The 25,536-nt window shown below is 35.8% G+C and overlaps 1 protein-coding gene across 16 annotated transcripts in view; it reads right to left on the bottom strand.

The window, feature by feature from the left end:
* Nucleotides 1-25,536, bottom strand: part of DPH6 (diphthamine biosynthesis 6) — a 205,680-nt gene that overhangs the window by 23,150 nt on the left and 156,994 nt on the right. For 7 of the 16 annotated variants that reach the window (XR_011739369.1, XM_071809362.1, XM_065839920.2 and 4 more), the window contains one exon: nucleotides 17,874-18,279. Coding sequence is in view for 15 of the 16 variants with exons in the window: in XM_071809362.1 (XP_071665463.1) it covers nucleotides 17,874-18,279 (406 nt within the window). In the remaining variant the exon portion in view is untranslated. Of the gene's footprint in view, nucleotides 1-9,220; nucleotides 11,054-15,774; nucleotides 16,022-17,873; nucleotides 18,280-25,536 lie in introns of those variants that run through there. The other 9 variants (XM_071809357.1, XM_071809356.1, XM_071809360.1 and 6 more) reach the window with 8 other exon arrangements.

Genomic DNA, 25,536 nt, shown 5'->3' with positions numbered 1-25,536 from the left:
ATAAAAGTAGAAGTCCATAATACAATTAACATGCTTATTAAGAAACAGTGGAGTCTCTACTTCCAGGTAACTGCTACAGTAGGTTGTATACTACCCTGGAAATGCCATCAATGCTGCATTTAATGAATTTTCAACAAGCCCTGCATGGACAGAACACTGAGAAAGATGAGGCTTTTCTTTAGTCACTAACAGTTTGAACTTACTCCAGCAGTTATAATTTTTTTGGTCCAGAGCCTGCAGAATGGCTGGAAACCATCTGGCCTTTCATTTTAACTTCAATCTTGCAGTGAAATCTGTGTGAAAGGTTCCCTGTGGCTACAACTTCTATCCACTTCAGCAGAAGGTCATGATTATGCTTTTAGGGACAATAAAAGGTTTTAAAAAAATTTAGATAAATTCTGTTTCTATCCTGTTCATTACTTGACTTTTTATGAGTTTTATCTAATGTAAAATCTGTGATCCGTAAAGAAGGCAAGCAACAACAATCACAGTCAAACAGCTTTAAGTCAACCTAGTGAACTAGTCAGCTCCAGTTCACAACTACCGGATGAAGCTTGGGGGTTGACCAAGAATGTTACCTCAAACACCAGATTCAAACACCCGTAGGAGCTTTAAGATCACGAAACAGATTAATGAAGTTAATGCAATTAATTCCAAACATGCAGAAATGTTTAGCCTTTAGGAGCATATAAAGATTCATATCTGGTCAAAAAGTATTTATCAGATGAGATAACATGGAATTGTCACTTTGCAAATTTAACACAACTAGTAAAACTAACAAATATTGCTGAAGGAACACCAGTAGTTATTTTGCAAAATACTGGCTAAGGATTATACTGCATCTGCAAGTCTGTTTTTTTAGTGAACAATCTGGGGGAAGGGTTGTTCCACGAGAACTGTATCAAGAGCTCTAATATTGAATCTGATCATTCCAGATGCAAAACTTACTTGTTCCCAATTTCCAGTCTTGCAATTTAAGTTGCAATTATATGAAAATCAAGCAGAGCTGTTTCATTCTTACATAATCTAGTCTTTGCAAGAAAAAAGATGCATCTCCCATTAGTTTCCAGTGAGGCAACGGATGGCAGAATAAAGATGAGAAAGAGTCTGTAAAGTACAATATCAACAGTATCGGGCCAAATTTGTTTCTATTACTTGAAATGGTCTCTCCAAAATAGAATTTTCGTACGCTAAAAAAAATGGCTTTCGAGAACCCTGAACAGCTATTGCCAGTGCTGTTCCTATTTTATGAATAGACAGAACACTTCAAAAGCTAGACACTGCAAACTAAGAAGCAGCCAAGATCAATTTGCAGAGCTGCAATCAGATGCAAATAACATTTTGCATGAAAACTGAAGTATAGTGTCTTTGAGACAGACTTCTTAATACTATAAACTTGAAACGGTCTCTAAAATCACTGAGCCTGAATATCAGCTTTGAAGAAAGTATCTGAAATTTCTTTTAACTTCAGAGTCAGCACCCTGCTCAAATAATGAACTCATGAAAAACTCAGACAACTTTCAGCATTTCAGCAAGACAAAGGTAAAAAGAAAAGTTTAACACTTAAGCTAAATATAACCACAAAGGGCTTGTATTTACCTTTATACAAACCATAATTAAAACAACATGAAGGAAAAGAACTCTGTACTTTCAAATGTCTTCTCCATTCTAAGATGCTATTAGGATCAAATGACTGACAAGAGGAAAATTTTCTTGGCAGGGAGTTGCGAGCCAGAGGAGATTCATGTGCACCTATACATATATATGAATATGTATATATACTTTTTTTAACTGTAAGACTGTTCTTACCCCTTCATGTCTAATCTAATATTCCAAGCTGGGATAAATCAAATTGACTCAGAAAATGATAATGAGAGGAAATATAATATTATATAATCATTTTGGCGTTCTTTAAAATATCTGGTTTTACATATTTCTGCAGTAGTTATTAAAAATGAAAGTTCTATAGGCAATAACAAGTAAAGTACTTTAAAAAGTATTTCAGCTTCTGTAATAACCATATCTGAAAGCTGTACATTTTAAGTTTGTAAATGTTATTTTACTGTAGTGTCATAATGAACTTAAAGTAGATGAGAAGCTTTGTATTAGAAAAAGTGGATTATTGAAAGTGAAGAATTCACTGTAAGTTATCTTAGGTTTTTAAAAGGAAGGAAACAGTACAGTCTAAATCAAGTTTCTCATGAGCATCTACTCTTATTGGCATACTTTACCTCTGCATCCTGCTGGGTAACTAAATGGCAGCATTCACTTAATTTGGCTGAACAGCATGGAAAAGTTTGAAATATCTTTATTTTTTGTTATGAAAGTGATGTTATTATAACTTAAGAAAATAGGAGTAAATACAAAGAAAATATAAATATTTCTTAAAAATAGACCACATAGACATAAAAAGTACAGAAAAAAATTTATTATGCTTCTAAATAAGGAAAGGAAAATATATGAGTGCACAACATCACTGTGGCATGGAAATCAAGCTTTTTTGATAATAATAAAAATTAGTTGCTCAAAATAAGTTAATTACACAGAATGTGTTTCTAAATGTAAGCTTGTGCTTCTGTGGAAAATACAAAATTTTTACATTTCATTCCATTTTCTAATCTTCACTTCTGATTTAAGGTATTGATCATAGTCCTCTGGTTACTGGATACTTAGTTCTTCAGGCCTGCTAAAATTTTTTGTAGGATTTTTGTTGTTTCCCTTATTGTCTTTACATGGGGTAACTTTTAGCAGGATAATTTTAGACATAAACTTCTGTTCAGAAAAGTAGATACACGTTGAGATGGGTAGATTCCATATGTGCGTATGTCTTGAATTGGTGCCACTTCTGCTAGTTGAATTTTCTTAAATACACTACTTTATATCTCTTAAAAATAGATACCATTTCAGACTGGTCAATTTGTATGATGTATGCACACATACATAAAGACTTTATAATGCTGTACATGTTACCGTCATATTTTGCCCTTCCTTTTAAAGCTTTTTCCCATTGATGCCAGAATAATCTAATAAAAGATAACATGGTATTTCCTACCACTCACAGATACTTTCTTAAGTGTTCAATTTCTTTTTTTTTTCATTCTGAAAAGGTTTCTGAAAAATACATAATAATAATTTACAGCTATTTCATATCCTAGAGACATGATCATGATCTACATTACAAACCACATTATCTGTGAGTGTTTTGCAGTAACTAAAACGTAAGTATTTATCATCTTGCTGTTCATAATTGATAACATTAGGTTTGCTATTGGAACAATATAAACAATAAGATTATTCCTCAGTTCATTTTACATACAGACTAAAAGGCTAAGGTATCATTGCTACAGTTCAAATTTGTCTACCATATAGTCGAATGTGCAGAAGCCGCTTCATGTTCTATTTTCAAACTAAGAGTGATGTACCAAGAAATCAGGAAAAAGGTATTGCACTGAAGTCCTCTTTATCTCTCCTCTTTCTCTGTCCTATTTTGCCAAATTTTAAAATGTGTTATGATGTCATGGAGTCAACATCAAAGAAGACTACTTTCTGCAGGGCAAAGCCCTAAATACACAGACACCAAGTCCTGTGTAGGACTGCTTTTATAAGGAGAAAAAAGACAGAACACCATCTGGAAAACACTAATAAATTAAAGATAGTTTAAACTCATGAAAAGCTTTTAGTGCTTAAGCACAACATACTTAGGAGGCCATGAGTTTTCTAGGGAATGTGGTGATCTTGCACAAACATGAATTGAAGTTACGGACAAACTGAACAAGGTCAGTGACAGAGGCGACAACAACCTCAGCCTACTCAGTCAACAAGAGTGAACACTTCAAATGGGATTTGGATGTTCTCTTTAATTGAAAAAAAGCCCATTAGTACAACTTAACAACTAAGCAACTGTCATGGATGATGAGAGGTGACACCTGTTCTTTAACACCTCAACAAATTAAAACCGAACTTTGGACTTCACCATGCAAGCTGTGGCCTATCATGATCACTGACTTGCATATTGCTTCAGAAGAAGGTTCCAGCTGGCTTAGGAATTATGATACCAAGACAGAGCTGAACTTCTCTACCACACCAAAGCTGCGCTGCTCTGGCCACTGACTCTACTCGTACGTTAAATGAAGTCCAGCTGTTTCCATGCAGATCCCAGTGGTGATGACCAGCAGTCTGCACTTCCCAGGAGACACGTAAGTACTTCACGGTATCAGGAGCCTAAAAAGGAATGTTTTGTCTTCAAATATCTCTATTCCTCCTGTCAACACAAAACCTGTTTTGTTTTGTTTTGTTTTTTTTCAAATATTGGCAACCATCAATAGGATGGATGTGTTGCATTTAGGTTGATGTGAAGACTGTGTGTGATCTACCAAGTTTCTTTTGTTTCTGTGCCATTATTTTCCTTCTGAAACAGGGATAAAGAAACATATTAGTGGTTCCTAAATAACATCCAGCAGAATCCAAGCTGTGAATGTATTTGCTTATTACTTCTTGCTACCAATCATATTTTCAGCATAGAAGAACACATTTTTAAAACAGAAGCTTTGGCTTTATAACCCTGCATGCTATACTCTGGTTTATGTCAGTCGCATCTTCTTTTTCTGGATCAAGAAACTTTAGACTGCTGCCTCTTCATTTTTACATCTTGTTTTGTTGCTGTTGGCTCACTGTGCCTGCCTTCAAGTTTTTCTCTTGTATCATGTTTTCCATGACTCAGCCTGAAACATGATTTATATGGTCCAGAACAAGAGATGAATGGAAGTAAGGAAAAAGGGGGAAAAGTAGACTAGGAGGCTAAAATTGAAGAGTAGAAAAGACCAAGCAAGTGAAGTGCTTTAAGTTGAAGCCTTGCATTTCCATCTCCCCATTGAAAATGAAGGATTAAATTATGCCTTTGAATTGGGTCAACTGTGCTGAAGTTCTTTCCCAGTGATGTTAATAACATAATTTCTGTTAATTTAAATAGATTAGGTTTTCATTTCACCTAAAAAACAAAAGCACAGTAGCTAATGACATTTGATGTTCAGCTTGACTTCATTTTCAGAGCTCAGATTCTCAGTATTTTCTGAAACTTGGCTTGTTTTATGTGTTTTGACAAATATATCAGAAGAGGGACCATTCTTTGGATGAACTAGACACTGCAATCTTTCACTAGAATAATTCTGGTTGAAATGGGCAAAGGTCTTGCCTCTAATTCCATAGCTCCTCTTGGCCGGTGTGTGATGCTCTTTCATCAACCCTTGGACAGGTTTCTTTTGCATCCCAGAAAAATAACCAAGTTTTCATATGTTTGGACAAGCATATCTGAATCTTACTGTCTTGTAGAAAATGCATTGTTTGCTTTTTTTCTCCTAAATGACATAGTGGGAGGTATTGACTGTATATTTTTGAAATGTGTGTTACAGTGATTAAGATAATTGAGGGTTCCTAGCCAGCTTGGAGCTAAAAATATATCATCTCTTATAGCAGATCTACTTTAGCATGACATCAATGCACCTTGGAAATGATAAAGTTTTTTTAATATAACTAATGACTTTGAAGGAATATGCTTTAAGCGATGGAAACTCCTGAAAGACTTTCCAGTCTGGCTGCAATATATTCATGAAAAGTGAAGCGTAAAGAACATGGAAGAAAATGTAAAACAACATTATAAGCAATGTGCTTAGAATAACTCCTGCCTAACAACAAACATGAAAATGTTCCTTCCAATTAATGCTTGCCAAATATATACTTTTTTAAGCAGCATCATATGGTAAACTTACTGCAGAATAAGCATTGTGGCATTAATTTCTGTAGCGAGGAAGTATTATGCAGCATGTTTCCTATCAAAATTAAATGTTAATATGCTTAAAAACTTTTCAAAACTCCTGCATAAAATATTTTAAAACAAGTTAAGCCCAAAATGCCAAGCAATACTTTTCATGAAAGCACTGTTAAACAGCTGAGGTTTCTGTTTCTGAATTTTTAAAGGATTAAAAATTTAAGTGGTTTGCATAATATCACAGCTAAAAACAGTCACAAGAAAAAAAGCATTAATTTAGAGGAAAAGTAAAATAAAAAAAAATCCTACTATAAATATAGAAATCCTGATTATTTCTGTTACTATTAGAGTCTGAGTGACCCAAATACTTGATTAAATCACAGCAGGTAAGTTATGCTATGTGATATAAAACAAAAGAATTCAAAGCATATTCTATGTAGTTAATGCAAAGAAAAAAATGGAATAATCAGCTAAATTAGAATATATTTATCTTCATGTATGTAATTGTAGAAAATGCCTTAGGCTGGCTTCAATTAGTCATGCTTTTCACAAAAGTCTGGAAACAACAAGATCCCTTGACAATTCTAAAATGATGAAGTTGTGCCCAGTAGAAGAGCAATCTCAAAACTGATTTGATGTCAGACTCCCCTCTGGAACAAGGCATGCATTTCAATGAACTATTCTTCTTCAGGGGTCTACTTACCTAGTCTTACTATTGTGCTGCCTCTAAACAGCACTTCATTTTGAGGGTTGCTGAGCATCTGTAATGTCAGCTAAGAACTTCAGGAAAATACAGCTCTGTATTTATGCCATCTTGTGCGAAGTCACCAAGTCACTTAATCCTTCAGTGCCACAAACAGGAAGTTGCTTGTATAACTCAAATGGATTTACATCCACAGCATCAGTATACGGATGTGATATAGCTGAGAGTAAAACAGGTGAGATGCTGTTATTGTACTTACACGTAATTTCGCACCATTATCTGGCATACTGACTCATACCTTCCTGGCAGGATGATTAAAGACAAGTCAGTACTCTGTAAATATCAGAAACAGCAATCTTCAGTATACTAGTTCTGGTTTTTTGTTTGTGTGTTGTTTGTTTGTTTGTTTGTTTATCCAGCAATTCTCTGGACACTGTTGGGGCCAGAGAATAAATTTTGACTTTCAAAGTTCACAAAGTCTTTCTCTCCTGATGAGGAAAAGTCTTGAACAAAGATTTGAAGCTCTCTAGAGGTTTAAAAGTTGTAAATTTTACAGCTTGCAAATCATTATTTTTAAATTATTTTCCAAATCCTACTAAAAGACGATTAAATTGGTATTTAGCCCCACTATCAAATGGTGTAACCATTTACTAATGTGTTTAAATACGGAAAACAAAGGGTCTTCCAGTTGAAGATATGACATTACTGACAACATATTTAACTTCATAACAGGATTCCTCATCCTCAGGTGTCTCAATCATTATTCAAATGACTTAGACTCTTGAAACACATTGGCTTTACATTGTCTTAAGAAATACTGCAGAGATATCACAGCCCAACCATAACTGAACTTGTTTGAGTTCTGTTAAGATAAAGAGATGGAAAGAAAAAAGGACAAATGTGCACACTACAGAGAAATGAGTTGTGTTTTTTTTTTAAAAAAAAAAAAAAAGAACAAAGAATCCAGGCACATCTAAAGAAACATTTCTCTTTCAAAGATATATGCCAATAGGAAAAACTTGCTTGTTGGTTTCAGTAATTAATATTCAAGTAAGGAGTGGCAGTCATCTTTGTAGGAGTGTGGAGTATTAGTGACAGGCAGAAAGAAACATTTTTTTCCTTCCCCATAGATTCTCCAGTTAAATGCCACTCTTTTCAGTCAATTCATTGTAAATTAATAATAATATGGAATCATTTTGGGAATCACAGAATAATTTCGGTTGGTAAGCTTCTATGGAAATCATATAGTCCAACCTCCTTCATGCTCAGAGCAGGGGTAACATTAAACATTAGACCAGTCTGCTGAGGGCCTTGTGCAGTCAGGTTTTGAAGACTTCCAAGGCGGAGTGAGGTCCCACAGCCCCTGGGCAGCCTGCACCAGCATGCAACCACTCCTGTGGAGAAAAATTCATCCCTTGTGTCCAACTGGAATATCTCCTGCTGCACTTTGTGACAGTTGCACTTTGTCCTTTTCTGGTGCCTTTCTGAAAAAATCCTGTCTCCTACTCTGCGATGCCTATTAAGGTAATGGAAGAATGCAATTTGGTTCCTCCACAGCCTTCTCTTCCCCAAGTGGAACAAAACCGGTTCCTTCAGTCTTTTATAGTATGTTCGATATGCTGCTCACCTGGCCTTTTAGTTTAGTGGTTTTTCGCTGGACTTTCTCTAGTTTTGTGACATCTTTGTCTTACTGTCCTGTTCTAGTATTCCAGGTGTGCCAGCCCACCTCCCTCAACCTGCTGGCTACACTTTTGCTGTTCAGAAGCAATGCAGAAAGAGAAGGAATGTTCTAATTTGTTACAATGGAAAATATTTACCTGTTCTCCAATTATCCAATGTTGATACTCCAGACTTAACAGTCTGAGTAGAAAAGAAGTGCCTGAAGGACTATTTTATAAATACGCTATCATTGTCAATGAATTAGAGCATTAACTGGGTTTTAACACAGCGGATATGATGCATTACTAGTAAAAGCTGAGCAAAAAATCCAAAGGAAGAAAAAAAAGTACAATTTTTTTATTGCTTGTTTTTCTAAGGATTGGAAATTTCTCAATGATGCCTAATAATTTTATGCTATTTTAAACTTAAATTTATCAGAAATTAAAGAAGAAATAGACTATGGCAAGCACAAGTGCACATATTATGCGAAGTCAAATTGCATGAAGTGTGACAATGGCAAAACACTTTCTTTTGATGGATAGTTACAGTTATTTTCTTGGATTAGAAGATACAGTGCAGATGGCAAAAGAACAAAACAAACTTTCCTCTGCACTTTTTCTTGGTGAAATGCTGTAATTATATGAGATTAATCACATAAAACTCCAAGCCCACCTTGTTAAATAGGTGGTAAGTGGCTGAACAAAATTACAGTATTTTTATGGATGCTAAGCATAGTTTATATGTATTTCCTTCCAAGTCAGAGTATAACTTTGAAAGGTGTTTCAAAAACAAAAAAACCCCTCTCCTTTATAAATGCACACTGAAAGTATTTTAAGCAGAAATCTGATTTGTAATACTTTAAAATTAAGGCAATAACTATTAAGTGGTATCCTTCAGACCAGTTTTCAGTTACAGTTCTCCTGGAATTTAAGACTACAGTCAAAAAGCTCCAGATCTACATTTTAGCAGCCTCAAAAAAACAAACCAATCAAACAAACATACAGAAACATATGAAAAGTGTATGTATCTCACAGTTTGCATAAAGAAAACGAGAGAAAGGATATTATTGAGTAATAACAAGGAAACCAGTAAGCTGAGTATTTAGGATATAATGTTTGGTCGCACAGTCCAACTTTGACTGAGGAGGCAACAGGCAGTGAACACTGGAGAGTTTTTTTTCTCTAAACATACCTGTGTGGTACAAACAGGCTTTGTTTCCTTGCCCGACCTTCTGTCTTCAGACCTTCTCCCCAAGTTCCAAAGAGAGATGTCTTACACTATGGAGAAGGGGCAAGGGCAGGGGACACAAATGGACAATGGACTACAAAGGTGTTTCATCACTTTTCACTCTGAACAATAAATAATCCTGGTGTCCATGCTGGCCCTGGGGCTTCTTTGGCTTCCAGCAGCCATAAGGACAAAGGAGGCTGTTAGGCTATTAAAAGGAGACTATTAGGCTATTAAAACAAACTATGCCCACAACATCATCTTCTCATACTTTTAAGTTTCTGTCTGCATTTGTGGTTTGAATCAGGGCATTATTTCAATCTCTTTTTTAGCTTCACATCTTTGTAAAGAATTATTCCATGCCTTTAGATAACAAAGTCTTATCTGTCTCCAAGCAAATGGCCAAAATTTTCTGATACCTTAGAGACTGCTCAGATGCATTGCTGAGAGACTGCTGACAGCTGAATTTGATACCTGATATACTGAACAGATATACCTGGACAGAGAAGAGAAGATACCATGTCCTACTGCTTGAAGGACAGAGGATTTCCACAGGGCTGACACTGGAGGAGTTTTCAAAATGAACTTAAGCCATTGCCCATGTACCTGTTTTATTTAATAGAGCCCTTAAAAGTTACGTTTTCAGCAGCTGCTTATCTCTATGAAACGTCCCAACGAGAAAAGCTAAGCATTACTTCTGATAGTTAAGGTGTCTGACAAAACCGGATAGGCTGTATTGGTGTTGTCTACAGTTGACAAAAGGCAAGCTTTTACGGAAAGAAATTAACTTTGAGAGACTGGGGAAGGGAGAACTGGAGGGGAAACTGGAGAAAAAGTAGAAGGTTTTGAGTTAAGATTTACTGATGGTTTTGGTTGTCAGTCAGTGCTAGTCCTGACACCTGGACTTTCCTCTTTCTATCCAAGACTGATGCTCATTACTGCTCTGAGCATGTAGACCAAGCAATGGGGAGATTTCAGTATCAGAACTGCAGTTGTGAGTGCAATTTCTGAAGAGGGGACTCAGCAGAACAGCCCAAGCCTGGGAAATAAGGATCTGGTGATACATCCAAAAGCTTTAAGAAACTGAAGAAGAAAAAAACAGCATGAGAATAAAGATTTGTCAGAATCTTACAAATATTGCCGGGGCAAGAAAATTTCCAGTCTCAAATACTTCACTTCCCATGTGAGTTGTCACTTTATAGTACAAGGAGAGAGGAAGTTTTCAGTCATAGTTTATTTAGGTTTATTGTCAAACCTAAGAGTTTGAAAGTTGGTAGATATAATACCCATTTTCCAGGCTACTGACATTAGCAGTGCTAAAAATCCTTGATTTCTCTGGATGAAAAATACCAAAGCACAGTTTCTGCAATACCTTCAAAGAGGGTGGGGAAAAGTTATCAGAGAAAACTGAACTGGTATTTCTTCGTGCAGAAGTTATGTCACAGAATGACTGACAACAGTCAGCCAGCCAGCCAATGGTCATTCAGCCCTCGTGTGGATCATCCATTCAATGGGACAGCAGGCACATTGAAGCAACCCAGGAACCTCCCCAGGAACAAGCCATCCACCTACTCGTTGAGCTTCCCACTACCGCTAGAGTGGTGTTATTTGTATTGTTATTGGTTGGAAATGTAACTCCGTACACAGTTCTTCCTTGCAAAATTCACGCTTCTCTTTCATTGAACTATTTCTTAGGTCTGCTAAAACAAAGAACAAATGGCAAACATTTTGGTATTGAAGGGGAGGAAATACAAAAGACAAGCTAGTCATGCCAAAGGTCCATCTAGTGCAGTATTCTGTTTCATACAATGGTCCTAAATAAATATTAAGAATGAGTAACAAAACCCTGTTCATTTTCAGCCTACAATTATTTTAAGTCAGATGTCCTTCCACTGGTTTAAACACCACCATAGCTTTCTTCACTTATAAATGGAAAGTAATATAGAGAGAGATCTGTACAAGCGATGCAGAGGTCTCCAGAAACCTAAGTTCTTTCAATGTTTATTGATTTAGAATTGCAGAATTGCTGCCAAAATGTTGGCATGTTAAAATAGTCTCAGAGAAAGACTGCCTATGTAATTGTAAACTGTAATCTGTGATGTGTCCTTAAAAACTGAGTTTGTCACAAATGGTTTCTAGATAGACGTGCAGATTATATATGCCTCATGTATTAAACATCAGATGATCCAAATTTGGCAATGATTGTGTGCCTGATGTTATAAGATGCTTTTATAGTTGTTCTCTGTCAACAAAGTACTAAATAAAATTTCTCAAAATTAATTTTGACATTGTTGTAGGATGTTTGTACTTTATGCATTTTATGCACGTATCAGATGCTTAGACATATACGGACAGACCATGTATGCGTACACCTCTCTAGAAGATATCAGTTTTCCAGAAGAGTATTAATTTTTAAGACACCTTGTAGACCTAATTATCAACATTACCCCTCATGACTCATTACAAAATAGATTGGTTTCCATAAGTTTATTTACATCTAGTCTCTTAATATTTTCACCTTATAGCATACTGTTGTTAATAAATTCCCATGTTTATTGAGATAACTTATTAACTAACAGCATGCAGCAAAACTACTGCCTGGATCACCGTAAAAAAATGTCTAGCATCTTCCAAACTTATGTGAGGAAAGCAAATCTGCTTTTGATATGTTAACAAACTTAGGAAGTTCTTTATAACTTTCTCTACAAAAAGTCTGTTTTCTGACATGACCGTTTTGCCTTACAGGTCACTACATGTAAATCTTCAATAACAAAAATTAAAAAGTCCATTTGGTGAAGACCTCAGGAGCACTTCAACCTAATGTGAAAACATGATAGGAGAGACAGAGTAACCTATAAATGCATCTTAGATTTCAGTGGCAGAAGTTCTGAAAGAAATATGAAGTTAGACACAGTAGCTTTAAAACAACTTTACCAATATATTGCAACTGTTCTATATCAAGAATAAAAGTTGTATGTTCTAGATCAATCTTAAGTCAAGCAATTCATGAATTTATTTCCATTTAAAGTTTTAGCCAAGATTTTTATGTATGACTGTGCAATTCATAATGTCACATTCATTAGATGTCACTTTGAATAAGGATGAATTCAAAATTTGCTACCTGGCCTTAAATATAGTACTAAATACTAAATATAGTATCTGTGCTCTTAAAAAATAAATGTCCCATCCTAAAGGACAGAAAGACACTGCCCTAAAGTAGGATCTAATATACTGTAAACTGCCTCACTGGCGTAAAAGGCTATTCTATGCAAATTCGGTGGAAAGGCAATATTACTATATAAAACAATTTCCCCATGTCTTTGATAGCAAACAAAAAAATCCTTTCCCCATAATTTTATGTGAGATGCTCTGCTAAAAAATACAGTGACTTGCAGTAGAAACGATAAGAGTACAACCTTGAAAACTGATAAAAAAAAGTTTAACATTTCAGCACTTTAGTATCTATTTAATATATCACATCTTTTGACTGTATACCTTGAGTGGCAACAGAAGATTGCAAAGACACCTCTGTGGCTCAAGACCAAACTTAGCTACTTTTGCTCTTTTAAAATGTTATTTCAAACAAATGTTATTTCCTTATTGCTTATGTATATTATAATCTGATTCGTTTCCTGAAGTACTAATTTGCCTTTTTTTTTTTTTTTTGAGCAGCAGTGTAGGTCTGCTGCTTGAAGCATTATACTTGGCAAATTCTTTGTTTTCGTAACAGGAAACTCAAGAAATTTGAAGTGAAATTTTCCTCATCTTTCAGGCTGGCAACTGTTCCCATATTTTCCATTTAGCCTAAATTAATAGAATTTGCTAGAATACCAAGTTAAATTGTCACAGCCTATTTCAGACAGCATCATGATATTTAAAAATATTTTTGTTTTGCCAAATTACAAATGTTAGTCACAACAACTACTTCATCAGTTACTGATTGCAAAGTTTGATTACAAAAGGACCAACACTTAAAAATTATCAACACGTATGTACCCGTTTCATTGTTACTCAGTAAACAGTTCTTAATGACTGCTTAGTTTCTGCTCATGTGACTAGTTCTCCATGACTGCTGAGTAAACACCAATTACTCACATAAGAACATGTAAGCCTAGGTACAAAAGTCTGGAGGTTGAGATTCCAGCTGTCACCATGGGACATTATTTCCCAGTGTATAAGGGAATATCCATCAAGAAAGTTAAGTTGAAATAAATTCCCAATGTGAATTTAAAATGCATTAGTTAAAGAATATTGAACTGTAATGCAAATGGGGACACATGTTATTAAGAAAATGCATTTTCATATCTTCACTTGATATTTTTCTACTTCTCTTAGATGTACACTACATAATGTACATCTACCAGTACAGGAAACTGTCATTTGGAAAACATCTGGAAAATGTCTTGACAATGCAGTATTTTAATAAAGGGAATACTTCAAAACTTATCAGATGGAAAATCTTTAGTTTAAAAGCAGTGCATTGTACATGCATCAGGGTGTTACTATGTCAGTGCAAGGACTCCTGAGTACCTCACCACTAGGGTTTCTGTTTCAGCAGAAGTAATGGTCCCATTTCAAGTAAGATTTTCTACAGTCCAGTTAAACTATGCTTGACCCATATTAGATTTTTTTTTACTATAGTCTCATTGAAACTTGATAAACATGTAAGTACTAAGAGCCTTTTAGTCCTAAGCATTTATAGAGTAGAGCCACATTTAAAACTAATTATATATTCATTCTAATGCTGCTACCAGACTGCCTTTCTATTCCGGTTCTCTTTTCCCTTTTTATAGTCCCACTTCATTTTTTTCTATAATATTAAAAAAGGATTATGTAATATGATGTTCTGGTGAATGCAGGACCTTTTCTACTCCCTAATAAATATTCAAAAATATTTTGCATACATCCTGTGAACAAGGCTTGCGAAATCATAACGGGATGACTTATGAACATTCATCTTTCCTATACTGAAGTATGATCTAGTCAACTGCAAGGTATAGCAAATCATCCTGACACATTTATATTAATGCATATTTAAATGAGAATAAGAAAGAAATAGTCAAATTTATGTTAAAGACTTCTAAAGGCTTAACAGCATCTTACTAAGTATATATGTCAGCTTAATCTAATCCTCCTACTTCTAACACGTTCTGTGGTCTCAGCACGGTGCCCATAAACCTCCCATATGTTATGAGGGATTGCCTCTGAGATGTTCACCATCAGTACTACACTTTGTTCAATAAAACTTTACCTCCAGTCTTAGGATGACAGAAAGCTATGTGTATCAAATTTGCATTACAAACCTTTAGCTTCTTTTGACATCAGTAACATCGGCTGTAATAATTTCCAATAACCTGTTACAACATGTAGACTATACATATTCGTGGTTCTCATCTTACTGTGTCAGGTACAAACAAATTTCTCTAATTTATTTGGACAGTTTTAAATAAATGACAATTTCTTTGCACCAAAAAGCACTCATCTAATCAGAGGCTCATTTGAGAACATCTGTAGCAGTATTTCCTCCTTTCAGTTCAACAATTCTAAGTTCTAATCAGAAGAAAAGTACCTTTATTTCTTTTCCATGCTTTTGCTAGAAGAGACAATACATTGCAATTCAAGATCTCACAAGAATAATCGATGACTATTTGCTAATCTTATGACATGATGGAAGTCTACCTGAAATCCACTAAGACTGGAACAGTTATCTTGTCAACCACCTCCCTTGACTTCTGAGACCTGATAATTTCAGTCTTTTCCATTCGAGATACATCTGCCTGGTGTTTCACATTAAAAATATCTGAACAACAGTGTCTAGTATCCCCTGCTACGTTATTGATATCATCTTTCCTCAGCAGACAATGCATCTGATGGTAGCTGAAGACTCCAAAAGGACAGACCTACTTGTGGGATTAACAATGTCTAACACATGTTGGAGATCAAACATGTCGCTAACGGATCATCATACAGATGGTTAGCAATCAGCACTACCTGAGCTGAATTACTAAGTGGAAACTGAAAAACTGCTGTCTCAATATCATTTCTGTTCTGGCAGCCACATCAAGGGAACAATATTTTTTAAAAGTCTTTGTGTTAGGCCTGCAGATTTTCAGGTCAAGACCAGTACATTTCTGCTTTATCCTCTGTCTTAGTAAAATGCTATTCTGTGTTTGAAAGGCAGTTTTACCAACTATCTGATCAGCTGCATAAGTAAATTCTGATACCCACCCTGACAAAATCTGCAACAGAAAGTAAACTTCAGAGGTAGTAGAAATCACCACAGAGACATACAAATACTCAAAATATCTCAGGGTAAGTCTACAGAGACAGGTAGGAGCAAGTTTTGGCCATGCTCAGAGCAAACAACACACAAACCAGTGCTATTTCAGAAGTCAGTACTGTTCCCTCTTGTGACTTGCCACATTCAGATTCATGCATTCTGTAAGCAGAACAAGCTTATTTGAACTCGCCTAAAATATATTATATGTATGTTTCAGATTCTATTCCGGTAATGAATAAAGCTTTTGGGTAATGTAAAACATGCCTTTTTTGCTCCCTTGTTGCTGAATCCAGATTTAGAAAGAAGGTTGACAAGTTAATGGCCTGTTGTAGATGAAACATGAGGACCACCTTAACACTCGAGGAAAACAGGAATACCCTAAGAGAAACTGGTAGGGAAGAAGCTGTGGTCATCAGAATGTAACAATCTCTAACATCTTGAGCTGGTGTTATAGGTGGGTTAAAATATCATGGGATTCCAAATAAAGACTTGATAATAGTTCTGGTATAATATATTACATCTGTGAAGTTATTTTAAAATTATTCATCAATGAATTAGTGCTACTTGTAAATTTAATGTATTCTATATATTATACAGATTTGCAAGAATGTATTTCTTACCAGTGCGGATAATGATAAAATTGCTATAATGACAGGAATTATTATGACAGTGCAGAGATCTGAACACAACCAGAATGAATATATGACAACCACAACAAATCTTTCTATGTCTGTGCCACTGGTAGTACAACATTAATGGAACTGAACCAAATTTTCATGCTTGCAATTCATACATTATGTTGAGCAATATATTTAATAAAGCAAATGAAATTTATTTGGAAGTAATTATTCTATGGCCTGAGAAATATCAAAAAGACAGCAGGCAAAATGGTAATGTTAATCCCATGCCAGGAACATGTTTTATCAGGTTTCCTTTTTGCTCTTAAACGACATGTAGTAAAAACAACAACATTCTGTCAGACTATATGTTCATTCCTTGCTTTCTGGATTAAATATGCTTATTCTATGCCACATTTTTATAGCTTTCAATTCGTGTACTTTAAATCTATTAAACAATGTCAAGTTGAATTTTCCTCAAAAAATGCTGCAGGTTAAGAAAAAAAAATAGGACAGTAGAATATTTGAGGGCTAACATTTATGTCAGCTAATTAATATGGATCAGTTGTGGTCTGCAAGGATTTTTAAAGTGCAGGCATGTTCGAGATAAATATAGACTAAGGATTTGATTTTGTTCCTTCTCAAATTGATAACAAATCTCTTAAGTATGGTCTACCAGTTTCATAGGCCGGACAGATAAAATACGCTTTTGTGCTCTTGCACAGTGTTAGTTGTCCCAAACTGAGCATAACCCAAAATACAGATGTACAACATAACAAATAATAGTTGCAACATTATATTTACTGTTCTGTGTTCTCTTTACTTGGTAAGGGAATGTGATTTTGAAAAAAACACACATTGGGAAAAAACAGTAAGTATGTTTGGTTAGCAAGTTCTATTTTAATCACAGAATCACAGAATTGTTTAGGTTGGAAAAGATCTTTAATATCACTGAGTCCAACCATTAACCTAGCACTGTCAAGTCCACCTCTAAACCACATCCCTAAGCACCACTTCTACACATCTTTTAAACACCTCTGGGGATGGTGACTCAACCACTTCCCTGGGCAGCCCGTCCCAATGTCTGACAACCCTTTCCATGAAGAAAATGTTCCTAATAGCCAATCTAAACCTCCCCTGGCACAACTTGAGGCTGTTTCCTTTTTTTCTGTCGCTTGCTACTTGGGAGAAGAGACCAACACCCTCCATGCTACAACCTCCTTTCAGGTAGTTATTGACAGCAAGAAGGTCCCCCCTCAGCCTCCTTTTCTCCAGATTAAACAACCCCAGATCACTCAGCCACTCCTCATCAGACTTTTGCTCCAGAAACTTCACCAGTTTTGTTGCCCTTCTCTGAACTCGTTCCAGCACCTCAGTGTCTTTCTTACAGTGATGGGCCCAAAACTGAACACAGTATTAGAGGTGAGGCCTAACCAATGCCGAGTACAGGGCGACGATCACTGCTGGCCACACAATTTCTGATACAAGCCAGGATGTTGTTGGCCTTCTTGGCCACCTATCCTTAAAAGTCACTTCTAAAATGTCTTCTTCCAATGATGCTTTATGCTGAAGTAAACAGAAATTACCTTAAGCTGAGTATTAACATGTCATCATAAGTCTTACCTGTTTGTAGTGTTTCAGCATCAAAGACATCCTTCTTGAAGAAAGCTCTAAAAGACAAAGGACTTGCACTGCAGTCTTCTGAAAGTTTCTCAGTAGCTTGTCTAAACACAGCAACTAAGTCGTGAAGAGGTTGATCTAAATCAAGCTGAGAAGCGGATGGTGAAATCAAACTCAGACGTACAGAAACTGATGCACAAGATGCAGAACTAGACTCCACAGATTCACACTCAATTTGGAAGCCCTCTGACAACATCTTCGTTGCAAAATGTTTTCTTTTGAGTGGATCATCAACTACTGCAACAACATGCCATTCAATTGCAGCATCTCTGGGTAGGTGAGATATTACAACCACAGCAAGCAACCCACACACTGCAGTTACATCATGATACGTCTCTGAATCTTCAACCTAAAAGATAAACAAAACATTGCATGTATTACAGAACTGTTGGAAATTAATGCTGCTCATATTCAGCTGATATATTAAAAAAGTATGTGCAATACAGTTATTTTATGGAGACTGTTTTTCCCCTAAACTTTCCTTCTTATTGAAGTCATCTTGAGCAATTGTGGATTTGTCTGACAGTTAATATCTGCTCATTTTTGCAATCTCATACTACTACTATGCCTGTACCATTTAAAAAAATGCTGATCATAATATATTTTGCAGTCACTTTGCAATTAAAAGTGTTTTTTCACACAGTAATTTTTTTCCATACCAATGGTCTTTGAAGAGTAGAAATGGTGGGAACTACAGAAACAAGTTAGTAGAGCTTGTAAGATTTACTTTAAAAGTCAGGAGGTACAGTTCAGATACAGCAATGATACATTTTGGATAGTTCTGAATAGCAGAATGATCTTGAACAAACTCTCTTAGAAGATAAAAAGCGTTTTCTTAATAGCAGAGCTCATTTAGAAATTGTTTTCACATCAACCAGCATATTTAATCAGCTAAGCTGGTAAGCTAACTCTGAGTAACTGAGTTCCTTTTTTTCTGATGGTATTAAAGAAGTGGGACAGGCTCTGTGCTTACTTCTTTGTAAAAATTTTAGTATAAATTGCACTGTAGCCTGTTAGCAGGTGTAAGAATGGAATATAGTGTTTCAAAATACTGAAATGCTCTTCTGTGAGACAGAGGAAGACATTGTGAATTTGTAGCCATTTCAACCCAAACTAATTGTACCCATGTCCATTAAATAGCATTGCCTTTGAATCTTAACAAACCTAGATGAGTTCATAAAAGAATTATCTTGTTCTTGTATTGTTGCTATATATTAAATCCCTTTTCACCTGAATGCAAACAAAAACAGCTGGGTTGACTCCATCCAGCAGCTAAGCACCAGACAGCTGCTAGCTTAGCCCTCCCCTCCCCACATAGCACAGGGGAGAAAACTTGTGGATCAAGATAAAGATGGTTTAATAAGTGAACAAAAAAGGAAGAAGAAAGGAGAAAAACCAAACGAGCGATGCAAAGGCATCCACACCTCCCCAGCTAGACCGTGAGCAATGGCTGTCCTCCCAAAGACCCCTCTTCTTACTTCTTATCACTGAATATGATGTTATACAGAATGGAATATTCCTTTGGTCAGTTGGGGTCAGCTGTTCCAGCTGTGTCCCGTCCCAGCTTCTTCTGCACCCCTGGCCTACTCACTGGCAGGGCAGTGTGACAAACAGAAAAGGCCTTGACGTTGTGTAAGCACTGCTCAGCAATAAATAAAAACCTTCGTGCACTATCAACACTCTTTTGGTCACAAATCCAAACCACAGCACTATACAGGTTGCCATGAAGAAAGTCGACTCCATCCCAGCCAAAACCAGTACACACATTTAAGTCTGATGCTACATTACATCGAAATGCATATACTCATACACCTATTACGTATATAAAAAGGTCTATTTATGGAAAGCAACCTCATTTTATGATATACATGCCCTCAAAAAGTATGTCTTCTGAACACACCTTTTTTTTTCTTTGAACAACTATTCAAATAGTTGAACAGTTGAAATGCTTATTCTGGCCAGCAAATTATTTTTTTCTTACTTTTTACTATATTTTTATGGAAAGACAATATATTAAGAATTTTTAATACTAGTCACACCACCTTCTTTGTGTACACATATAATAGCTTTTTTATGTACCAATTTGCTTACACCACAGTATATACTGGTAATATTGTCTATTGCCTGACCTCTGAAAGGAAAAATAATAACAAGGCAAACCTGTCATTTTGCCTGAAGTCAATAATGCCATATAACTCACAGTACCTTCAATTCACAAGCTCAATTTTCTTCCACTCACTCTCAACTTTGAGAGGAAGAAATAATGACAGGTTACAGGCACTTTATTTCAAAATTCACTCACAAAGTTATTGACAAGCATTTTGCACAGAATATCTTTGATGTCTGACCCTCGTGAGCTGTTTACATGAAAAATGCACTTCTATATTAACGATAGTGGAGTCTAATTCTACAGCAAACATGTAGCAATTGCTTTAGCATTTCTGGTTTTGATATGGGAACAAAAATAGGGATAATTTATCTCAAATTGCAGTCACTTCAGTCATAATAAAATCTCACTGAGTACTGTTTGCTTTGAGTACTTTCATTAGCCTAGCCGGGGCTGTTATTAAGGTACCAACACATAAATGTTACATTAGCACTTGACAGGAGAAGCATAGTATTCTCCTCTAGGAGATGAATTCTAACCTTGTCAATATAATTCTGCTCTGAGTGCTGTAAAACAGTTTGAAAAGATGAAATACTGGAGCTTTGCACTGAGAAGAAAAAAAAGTCATGCTCATTCAGGCTTAAAGGCCACTTTGCTGGCCCAAGGTGCTGAGGAAAAAGTCCAAAGAAGCTCTCTCAGGTCACATCAAGCACTAAGACAAACTTTTCTACTTCCCTGTACTTGTCTTAGATTGTTAAATCAATTACTCACTATTTCTGCTTGCCTTCAGCTGCCATTTAGAATATGAAGAACTACATGAAAATTAAGGCCAGGAGAAAGTACATCTCCTAATTTAACAAATGAGAATCAGTCTGTGTGAAAGACTATTCATAGTGTACCTGTACAGTACCACAGCATGCATAACCTTTAACTTTAGCGTTTGCACAAAGCACAAGTGATGGAGCTACTGGGGACTAATAATCTTTCATCAGCTGCTACAGAATCTTTCAGAAATAGTTCTAACAATGACCTCTCCTGACCTATTTTAAAGAAAACACTGAGATTTGTGTTGTACACAGATGCTGTATTTAGGAGATACCATGCACAAATTTACAACTGTCTTAAACAGCTGAATCTCTTTATGACAGCCTGTCTAGTAAATGAGGATGAATATATAAGGTCGGCTAAGAAATTCTATTCATATGATGCTGGAAAAATATAAGTAAGTCTTAAGACTGAAAAGGAAGAGGAATTATTTTATTACTAGGTTGCTTTTTCCAATAGATTCTGTGCTCTCATCAATGAGATTTAGCACTTCTGATGGACAGCTGTGGTACTATGAAGAAAATTATGTTTTTAGGGTTCTTGCCCAAGAATACCATTGTAAACTGTTCTACAAAGGAGCACAGGTTTTGGCCTCATCCTTCCTCTACACCTTCAGTTTTGGAAAAAAAAATAGGGCAGAAGAGGATACAATTTCACTTGTAATTCTTGAAAAAGAAGTGTCAAATAATTCTTGGGAACCTCTAAACTTCTTACTATTGACAGACAAAAAAACTGTTGGGGAAAACAGTATTGAAAACTGTGATTCCTTAAAGTATGTATGATCTGAATTTTCCAAATATTTAAAATTTTTATTAGGCTGTAGGTGTAGCTGTCATCTAAACATTTATTTTCTAGCTATCACTGTTCAAATGATTTTCAATTCATGGGGCAGAGCCTGCCTATTGAAGATTTGCATTTCCACTTGTTTGCTTTTCTACAGGATTTAATCCTTTCTAAGAACAAAATCTGCAAAGTAGCTTTGCACCAGGAGAAGTTCAAATGTCATAAGGGAAAATTAGCAGATTGTAAAGATTCATTGTCTGACTGCTGAGATAATATGGAGACAGACGCTAATTCTGTGCTACACTTTTACATAATATGATTTAAAGAGGGCTGGAGAAGGAAGCCAGGTAACATCCTTTCACTATGCAGGAGACAGCCTCTGAAAATAAATGACTCTCTAACAATGTCTTCTTTCAGGAACGGATGCAAACTGGATCATCTCAGGGACCACAGTATGACAGGATTCTGATTCCGTCATGCTATGAAATGGTAGATCTCAAAAGTTTGGACAAAGATTTTATATGACAAGTGATTTAACTGTAGCTGAATCTCACATTAGACTGTGCTGAAAACATGATTCATAATATTCTCCCCCTTCCAAAAGGATCATCTGCTACTCAGTTTATCAAAGCTGGGAATGAATGGAGTTCTAGAAAGTTTGGAAAAGGAAGCCAAAAAGCATTTTTTTTCTAAATACATCTATGTCATTCTCTATACAGAGGACTATGAACATACTAATTTTTTAACTAAAGAAAGGATGCGACTTTTATTTACTGGACATTCTATAATACCAAAGTAGGTGATGCCATATTACTGTAAACACTGAGAAGAGTGCCATGCTAATCTAAGTTACATCTTGGAAAGTCTTCACAGATTGGCTAATAAAGAATCACAGCAGCTGACAGCAGTCAAGAAAGCAAGTAAACCATTATGAATTCCTAGGAAAGGAACGGAGAACAAAGTGGGTAACATTATGCCACTATAGAATTACACAGTTTATCCACACCTTGGATAAGATCTGTAACTCTGGATCTCACAGCTGAAAAAGGACATGTTAGACCCAGAATGTGTTCAGAGTAGGACAACAAGGATAATCTGGAGGGTCTGACTGGAAATGTTCTCCAGCCTTCTTAAGGAGAATATGACAGAGATTTAAAAAATTGTACATGACATAAGAAGGGTGGATAGGAACAAGAATTGATTTTGCACGCATGTCTTTCTGTACAAAAACTACAGATCATCAAATGGCATTAGTAAGAGCATGGTTTCAAAAAGAACAATGGTGGGTGACACCTGCAATTCCCTGATGGAGAACGCTGTGGTTGCAAGAACTTTACAGGGATTCAAGGGAAGCCTGAACAAGTACACAGAACACAGATTCAGAGGGGATTATAAGAGGGACATATTAAAATTCTTAGTTAATTCTTAATTTATATAATATTTAATAATTTATATAAAAATTAATTATTCATCTAACTATTGAAATTAATTTAATTAAAAATGAATTAAAATAGTTTGAGGTTGGGAGAATATTAGGGTGGATATATGCTTTTCCTGTCTTTCCTATTCACATCTGCTTAGAGCTACTGTTTAGAGTTGGAATACTACACGGATCCTACACAATTATGGCTCTTCTTATGCTCTTACATCAGAATTTATGCTTATGCTGATACTAGTGGTGTGTTTGGTGAAGAAAAATGACTGAGTTTTCTTGACTGGACTGGTTGAATTTTCACAACTAGTTGCTTCCAACAACTATTCCTTTCCAATATTTCTGATATTCTTAGGGAGTTTTATGTCCATCTGTGATATTCTAAACTGATTTTATAGACAGAGTCAAGCAGAAGCATGCAGATAACAGCTTGCCCCTTTCTTTGGGCTGCATCAGAAGGAGTGTGGCCAGCAGGTGGAGGGAGGTGATTCCGTCCCTCTGCTCTGGTGAGACCTCACCTGGAGTCCTGCGTCCAGTCCAACAGAAACCACAAAACTTCCTCTTCTCCTTTTCGCCAAAGCAGAATGACAGAGAGCTGGAATCCTACTTTTAGGGGGGCACAAATATCTTCAGTCCTTGCTTATACTGATAGAGACAGCACAGACTACCAAAACACAACAGACAGTCCCAGGCAGTGCCAAGCAAGGAGGTCTGTCTGCTTCAGCACCTGCCACAGGAATGGGGATCCTGAGCCCAGACAGTTGCTGCATTGTAACCCCTCTAACAGGGATCTGCAATGGATGTTTAATTCAAATCTGCAAGAGTATAAGGATGATTGGGTGGAAATAGAAGCGGTCGAAAAGCTTGGCAGCAAACTTATTGAAGGCCACAGTACTACAGTTACCAAATGACATCCAATTCAAATAAGGTATCTAACAATGAGAAATGAGAATGGGAACTCTTCCTTTACTTTATATTCATGCATAGGCTGGAGTCGAAAAGGTAGCTTGGTAGAAACATTCCTTAACCAACACTTCTATGAACATGTTTAATGCAGACAGCCCTTTCAGATTGCAAGGACAGTTAACATCAGAGGTTGTCAGTTGGTTTTTAAATGTGTTATTAACCTGTATCTTCACATTAAACAGTTACCTGAACTGAGCTTAGCTGAGATCCAAGATGTATTCACATTGGTTCATAATACTACCAAGCCCTTGCATTTTATGTGCCTCGGGTCTTAGTAAATATTCACTCAGTTTTCATTGTGCATATTCAGGAGAGCTTCAGAATACCATCACACTGATGAATGCCCAGCACATTCCCAATGTCAATACAAACCAAACCAGAACCCAATGTAATGAGCACAGTTAAATGAAAAATGCTAGGCTCTAAGGGCTGTAAACTAATTTACACAGAGTGTTGTTTTAAAAGTGCTAACCTTAAAAAATAATTTCTCAACTAGTAATGTATTTTTTCATTAAAGAAAAATATCAAAGGCAAATACAGGAATAATGACTGTAGGACAAACCTATACTCAATCCATTTTAAAAGCATTTAACTATTTTACTTAATTTAATTGAAAAAGGTACAGAATTCATCTATCCATATTTATTATACAAATTTGTTTATTTTGACTATCCTCCATTTTTTCCAAATAAGAAATATTATTTTTGTTGTGTGAGGACTAAGGTCTCACAGCTTAGTCCTCACAGCTGAATATGGAATCAGGCCATAAGAGACAGAGATGAATGCATAATTGCTATCTCTACAAAGAACTGACTTGGAGAACAAAAAGAAAGATACTGTGATGTTACTTTTAGAAGCTGAGTTTATGAAAACCTTCTATGGTATGCATTATTACACCATTATAGTGGCAAGATTAATGTGCCTTTAAATAATACATTTAAAATTTCTTTTACACTGCCTGCATTAAACAGAGTGCATCAAACTCCTGAGATCCAGTTTAAGCTTTGCTAGAGTCTCTCACAACAATAGGTTTATGACTTTAAAAAGTAAAGATTCCACTAGGAAAACTGCATAAGAATAATGTCAGTTCCTGAAGAAAGTAGGATAGAAGCAAGCCTTTTCAACATCCTAGTTTGTCTAATAAATAGGCCACATGCATTCCTGCTATAACACACCTGAATTCAAAGAATGAATACCACAGTGTTTTATAACAATAAAATTGTTAACAATATTCTTTTTGCAAAGCTTACAAAAATAAGAAAGCCTGACATTTAGTATCCCTTCATGTAATAAAACAGATCATTTGTTGCATGCCAAAAATACATAAGCACTAGATAAGGCAGACTAACAATGAGGTCTTATAAACCTGAATATTTACCATGAAATAAATACTGCTAATATTTAAAAAAACTACAAAACAAATAAAATCAACAAGTCCTTTGGAAATTTAGTCCTCTCTGCTCTACAACGTGATGGACAAAGCTGACATTACT

Source organism: Patagioenas fasciata, chromosome 5 (genome assembly GCF_037038585.1).
Source record: "Patagioenas fasciata isolate bPatFas1 chromosome 5, bPatFas1.hap1, whole genome shotgun sequence".
In the NCBI taxonomy this organism is placed as follows: domain Eukaryota; kingdom Metazoa; phylum Chordata; class Aves; order Columbiformes; family Columbidae; genus Patagioenas; species Patagioenas fasciata.
This window is presented reverse-complemented; position numbering and strand designations above follow the sequence as displayed.